At 32.1% G+C, this 7,136-nt stretch overlaps 1 protein-coding gene across 1 annotated transcript; it reads right to left on the bottom strand.

The window, feature by feature from the left end:
• Window positions 1-1,606: 1,606 nt before the first annotated feature.
• Window positions 1,607-6,163, bottom strand: LOC117213120. The gene is made up of 4 exons (XM_033458464.1): window positions 5,620-6,163; window positions 5,352-5,486; window positions 4,299-5,275; window positions 1,607-4,221 (listed from the first exon to the last, which is right to left on the bottom strand). Exons 1-4 carry the CDS (start codon window positions 5,951-5,953, stop codon window positions 2,497-2,499), a joined length of 3,171 nt encoding a protein of 1,056 aa, XP_033314355.1. The 5' UTR covers window positions 5,954-6,163; the 3' UTR covers window positions 1,607-2,496.
• Between the last annotated feature and the right edge of the window lie 973 nt (window positions 6,164-7,136).

Below are 7,136 nucleotides of genomic sequence, written 5' to 3'. Positions count from 1 at the left end.
TTCCAATTTGGATTATTTTGTCCTTATGCTACAAATAATCATAACTTAAAGTTATATATATGTTTCGAAAAATAAATAAAAAAAATAAATTGTCAATATTCTCCTTTTTTTAAACAACAAGAGCAACTTACATAAAATTTGTTTCAGCAATATTCTTTATTCGTGTTAGTTTTCGTATTCCTCCCCCACTCCAATGATGAGGATCGATCGACCATTTTTCTACGGCGTTTATAAAAACTAAACTGAAGATCAAGACATAGTAATGTTATTCAATGGACACGTTAATTATCCTTAAAAATATATTACTTTGATATTTGTATTGGGTGGAGATTATTTATGGGTATAATCCTGATAGGCGAAAGCCATTCAAAGTAGAAAAAGAAGAATTAAATAAATAGATAAAATAAATACTGGAATTATTGATACTTTGTTCGCCCTACGGCTTTCGGTGATTTTTGTATATATTGCAGAAATCAACATTTCCCACTGCAGTGAATTCTGTTTACAATTGTGCATCCGCAACAGCATATGCCAGTATTGGTTACTGGCCGCCTGATGGTGGCTAGATTAAGTACCACCTAATCCAAACATATACCAAACCAAGAATTAGGTTTGGGTTAGACGTTATTTTATTCGGCTGACAACCAATATTAGTACATACGCTGCTACGGATTCACAATTATAAACTGAATTCAATGTACTGGTACCGGTTGCTTTTTGCGAATATATCGGAAACTAAAACCAATTGCCGGTTGTATTATATAGGAAAATATTGTTCAAAACTTGGTTTCTATAACATATTTCAAAATCATTGAAATCGGAAAGGACAGAACGTTTGTACAAGTTCGCCGCATTTTTATATGTATTAATTTTTCATAATTTGTATATGAATTTTTAAGCAACATATGGCAAATATATATTGCGTGTATAGTCACAGCCGACTCTATTACCAGCCGTGCTAAAAGTGCTAACCAAGGGCGAAAACGTGCTTAATTATTCTGTTTGGTCATAAACGAACCTTTCCGGTTTTATCACGGGGGTTCTTCAAATATGTTCTCCCGAATCGTCTCACGAATGATGTAGATTCCATCATCCGAGTCACCCCCTCATACGATAGATGTCGCAAATGTCTTGGAGAACACTTTGAATAACTTTCCTATACATATAAACGCCGTTCACGCTTAGTTTCCGGAACATTCGCAAGAAACTGTCGGTACCACTCCAATGAATTCTGCCTATACTTACGCGTCTGTGACAGCGTATGCATCAGTATATTTGTAATACCGACAATTTTTTGCAAATATCTCGGAAGCTAAGGTCGAACCTCGATTATATGTATAGCGAAAGTTATTCAGAATCTTACCTCTAATAACATATTCAAAATTCGTCGAAGTCGATGAGATGGATGAGCCATCAATAATTACCAAAGTTACCTTCATTGAGTATGTTACTTGACGTAAATATCGTAATTTACTAATCAGACGTAACATTCCATAACGATAAACAATACACTTAATGTAGTTAATGTTAATGTACTTAATGTTAATGTTAACACATTATTACTAAAAATATCATTTAGTATAAAGGTGTGGAAATAAAAAGTAACTACTTTTCGTAATTTTGTATTTCACATTAAATGTACCTGCTTTAACAGAAATTATGTTAAAATGACTCCGACATTTCTTATTAACATTGCTTTCCTTTTATATTGTTAACGTGTTGTCTCGCATGTATAATTTATTATTTTACAATTTTGTAATAGGGATGCAAGTAATAATCAGTTTTATGATTGAAATTTCAAGATTCAGAATCGACCGTCCATTTATCTTCAACATCGTTCTATGTTATAACAGAAAGTCAAAAATTCTTGAAAATCTATCATTATTTACAGGCCATGCCAATAAACCGAAAGTTTAACGCAAATTAACAATATAAAAGAATTTATTAATATTATGTAATTTTGTTGAATAAACTAATCAAGTTATAACAAGTAATGTATAATGTATATGATAAAAAGTAATAGAATCTTTAAACAATTTAGTTTATTTAATAACGTTCAATAGGAATGATTTTTATCCAATGACTCACATGACAGCTTGAACATGTTGATGAAAGCATAACAGTAATAAGTGTTACTTTTTAAGAAAAAGAATATTTTTTTACTTAACAAAGCTTGACTTATTCTTCTCATAAAAACAAGTATTGAATAACATAATTGCCTTATCATTAAAGCATCTTTTTTTGTTTTAGTTCTGCATCTTTTATAATTTTTAGAAAAAATATATATTGCACAAATTACGTAAATATGCATTGTATTTCATCTTCAAAAATATTATTCTTTTCTTATATTATTAACAAATTGATAAAGAAAATAATACTTTATTTTCTTTTTAGATGCTAATATAATAATAGTTAGGAATGTTTATGAACGTTTTGTTATTTAACTACTGTATAAAATGGAAGCAAAGTGGTGAATATATTACTTTATTTGTATAACTAAGCTATTACGCAATTTTCTGGTTTTGGGAATTTTATGGAATGTGCAGTTTCAGTAGATGCAGTACCAGTTGATGTAAGAGAACTTCGACGTGGTACAATCGCAGGCATACTAGTAGTAGTATCCAAAAATTCATCATCGTTATCGGAATCAGTGTCTTTGTCTTTATTGTCTTTCAATTTTCTTGGAATTAAATCGTGAATATATTTTTCAATCATCTGTCGATTCTCAATTGAAAGCGTATTAGGATTATTCAATACATATGGCAAGCTATCGTTCATTGTTTGTTGTTCTTTAGACATTGTTTCAATACACATACGCTGTAATTCAGCCAACGCCTCATCCATGAAACGCACGCTCTGTTTACGATCTGATATAACATTACTATTGAATTCAAGGGGTCTGCACATCTCGCTATTAGAATCCTTTTGCTTTAAATTTTCAGTATTGGGTCTTGTGAAACCTATAGGAAAGTTTGGCTTTTGATTTGTTACGTTGCAAGAAGGACCATATGTTATTCGTTGTTCGTTTATTGGGTCTTCATATTTATTTAACATCCAGTCTTGAACATAGTTTTGATCATTTTTTGTTTGAATTTCTTTGGACATAGTTTTAGGTTGGCCTGTTGTGTATAGCTCATTATAAAAGGTTGAAGGTACATTTTGTGTGTTAATTTGATGTTTATGTGTATTTGGCTGAACTAGATGCCCAAGATATTGTTGTCCAGTTTGTCCTCCAGCATCTTTCCACCTTCCTGTATTCATTACAAGCTGAGCTAACTGTTGAATTTTTTGCTTGGGTACCATTTGTATGGATGTTTTTTCATGATTACTAGAAATAGTTCCTATTTTTGCTGGCGTAGACGTATCACAAGGTTCGTCAGGAATGTAAGTAGACTTTATATCGAAGTGCCGTAGATGGTCATAACTTTCACCTTGACCCGCTAATAAATCATCATCGATATCTCTTAATTTTTTTTTATTTATATTTGACATATTAGAACAACTTATAAATTGTTCAGCCGTGCGGCATTCATTCTCTAAAAATGCTGCAGTTAATATCATTGCTGGTGTGGGTTCTCTTTGAGTAAATAATTTTCTACGTGAATGTAAAGTCTGGCTTATTGTTGCTTCAAGGCGAGCGTTTTCTATTTTCTCCTCTAGTTCTTTCTCCATGTCCAAGAAATTTTTAGTTTCAAATATCAACGTTTCTATATCCATAGTTTTCTCCACTTCCTTAGCTATACGTCTCTCCGCAGATGATTGAGTTCGTGTTTCCGTAGATGTAATTGTTTGTAAACCTAATCGTTGCTGAGCTTTCACAAAAGGAGATTGAGATACTGGTCCCAATTTTGACCATATAGTACCAGGTTTCTTCACTGGACTAGTTATAGGTGATACCACACCTGGTCTTGTTACTATGGTATTTTGATTAATCAATTCAATGTTCGAACTTGGTATTGTACAAGGTACACGACAAGGTTTTGGAGGAACTAGATCTAACTTTGGAGGTGCAGCACCAGGTCGTGGAGGAGGTACTAAGGATGTTATCGTAGGTTCTGGTGGTGGTGGAGGTATTTCGATATCTCCTTCTGAAGTTTGCTTCGTAAGTATAGAAGCATGAACAACTTTTAATAGATCGTCTAAACGATTTTCAAGCCTACTTTGACGGTTTCTATCTATGTCTAGAAATTTTGTCACCATATCGTTTTGTGCAGTAAGTATCTGAAATGATACAAAGTTAATAAACAAATCATCTGATTACACGTGCTAATAAGATGAAACAGCGATTTGTACTTTACCTTATTAACGACTTCATTTTGAGAGTTAATTGCACTTAACACGAGTTGCTCCAATTTCTCAGCTTTCTTTTTCCTTAATGGTACATCCGGGATATTATCTGTATTGACGGTACTATCTTTTGATTTATTATCATTTTCGGATGGAGTTGGTGAATCTATCAGAAATTCTAGCAAGCTATCATCATTATATGTTGCGTTATTTGTAATCACAGAAATCTCAGGATTTTGTACTCTTAATGAGTTTGTAGTTTGCGTAATTGTATTATAAGTTTTATTTAAATTGGGTGCTTTTTCATCACTCTTTGGTTGATAGAAAGCATCATTTAAATTTTGAGATACATCTGGTGAATAATCTGGGGACAAAGATCCAATTCGTTTTGTATCTTCTACAACAGGTATATGAGCTGAACAATTGCCATATAGCTGTTTGCACATATTTGTTCTAGCCTGATCTAGCACAATTTTTCGTGGTTCCTGAGGCATTGCACGATTACTTGTATTTACTAAGTATTGCAATTGATTGTGTTGTTGAATTATATGTTCTACATTAGGATTTTGCATTGTCATTGAACTAAGTTGCATTGGTACATTTATAGATTGTGCTGTTAAACCTTGATTTAAATTTTGTAGATTTTGCTCAAGATTTAAGTTATTCACTAAAATGTTCTGCTTATTGCACATATGATTCTGTTGCAAATTATGCTGCATATTTTCTTGGATTATTTGATTTTGCACATTTTGTACCGTATTTTGGAAGGGTATTTCTCCATAATTATAACCTGGAACTAAATTTTGTTTATAATTTACATTTAATGATTCTTCTACTGGAAAAGTATTGCACTGTGTTGATTTAGCAGCTATCTGAGTTAACTGTTCACCAGTATTGATAGCTACATCCCTTGTTGGAGAAAAGACTCTATAAGGACGTGCTATTATAGTTTCATTTGATTCAGGAGAATCGGGATATTCATTTTCACCTATAAGGTAATTTATATGTTAAACTTCCTTTAATATATTTAAAATACCATCTAAATAAAAGAATATAATTCTTACGTCCTAATGTCCATGTAGGTGATAATGCTTCTGTACGATGGAGTGATGGTACAGGCTCCTGAAATTTATGTCTCACTTGCAAATTTTTACTTGTTTTTACTTCCTTTGGAGGAGACTTAACATTTATTGTTGCATCTAATGAAAAATAAAAAATTAAACTCTTTAATTATGGTATCCATTAAATAAATATTTATTATATACTTCGAACTATTAATTTTGATAACTAAAATAATAAATAAATTAGCAATTTATTTTCAATATGTCTTACCCACAGTATCTATGCCAATAACATTTTCTTCAATACGTTTATTTTTAAGAACTCTATCAATTGATTCATAATATTGCTCTACACCAGCGCGAGTACCAGCTCGTTTGGCTTCACGGTAACAAACCAAGACCTGTTTCATTCGTGATCGACATTGTTTACCTGAGACATTATATCCTTTCTTTTTTATATATCGTGCAACATTTTCCCAAACAAGTTGTGGCTTCGAAGCATAGTCAAGTTGCTTTTGCACTTGCCTATCCGACCACACCGATACCAAGAGCGAAGTGCTTTCAGGGGTCCATTTATATTTAATATTGTCTCCAGAATCACTCATTTCACGACGAATACCTTTTACTTTCTTCCCACCAAACGTATTAGAACTAATATAGGAACTAGGATACAATATACTCTCATAAAATGACGCAAAGAATTGCGATGTATATTAGTACATATCAACAGGTTGTAACCAAACAAAGCTCATCACGTAAAAGATGACGCCGAACTCCAACAATGCACATGAACTGTGCACTCAGATCAACCGCTTCTAACCGACAACGATTTAAATTTTAAAGGCCTGTGCAACAGGTAGGGGGGAGAGATGCAATGGGTAGGGGTAGGAAGCACATCAGTGATAGGAAGTAGTAGGAGGTATTGAATACTATAGGCATGAATGATATACACATATTCTGTGTGAGTTCCAGTTTAGTTTATTCATTTCTTTCAATGTACAAAGATTATACATTCGATTTTGCTTTTTAGTATCGTATAACACACATAAGGTAATATTTTATGTAATTATTAAATTGCAGGTTTTTATGCAATTATGAGAAATTTAAAGATACAAGAATGCATAGAATGCATAGAATGCGCGTAACATACAACAATATATAAAATATCTAATGTAAGTGCATACAGTACTCGTCAGAGTATTTGTAGATAAAATAGATATATGCTTAAATCATACTCATTCAAATGTGCTCATGGAAATGTGAATTTGCATAAATCTCCAAGTCAAGTTAATTATATATTAAACCTAATATATTCGTTATGATTCAATAAACGCGTATTTCTATAGCCACCTATTTTTATTCAGAACTTATAATACAGAAATTTGGATTATTATCTATTATTTTATCTATTGTTTTTGCGATTAAAACTCAATCTCTCTGTAAAAAAGGTAACTGAGAAATGCAAAGAAAGTTCCATAAAAGAGGAAGAAATAATGGGAAGAATGTTCAGAATAAACGGAACAAAATGGAATGCATGAATACTGCGGTATAGATACAATTAAGAGGTTAGGTAAAAAGTCTAGAAAAGATAATAGATGATAGAAAAGCGGAGAATCAGCTTATTAGTGACTATTTTAATGAAATGATCAGCTATGAGAAATTATTATTAAAATTCATATAATTAATTTGAATCTTTTAAAAGTGTTCCCGCCATTGGATAGCAAGCTTCGTTTTCACGATGTAACGTTTCTATTGGTTGCCTCAAAGAAAAGTTAGTGGACACTATGT

Source organism: Bombus bifarius, unplaced genomic scaffold (genome assembly GCF_011952205.1).
Source record: "Bombus bifarius isolate JDL3187 unplaced genomic scaffold, Bbif_JDL3187 scf7180000007970, whole genome shotgun sequence".
NCBI lineage: Eukaryota > Metazoa > Arthropoda > Insecta > Hymenoptera > Apidae > Bombus > Bombus bifarius.
The sequence above is the reverse complement of the archived record's forward strand: the minus strand, read 5'-3'. Positions and strand labels throughout refer to the sequence as shown.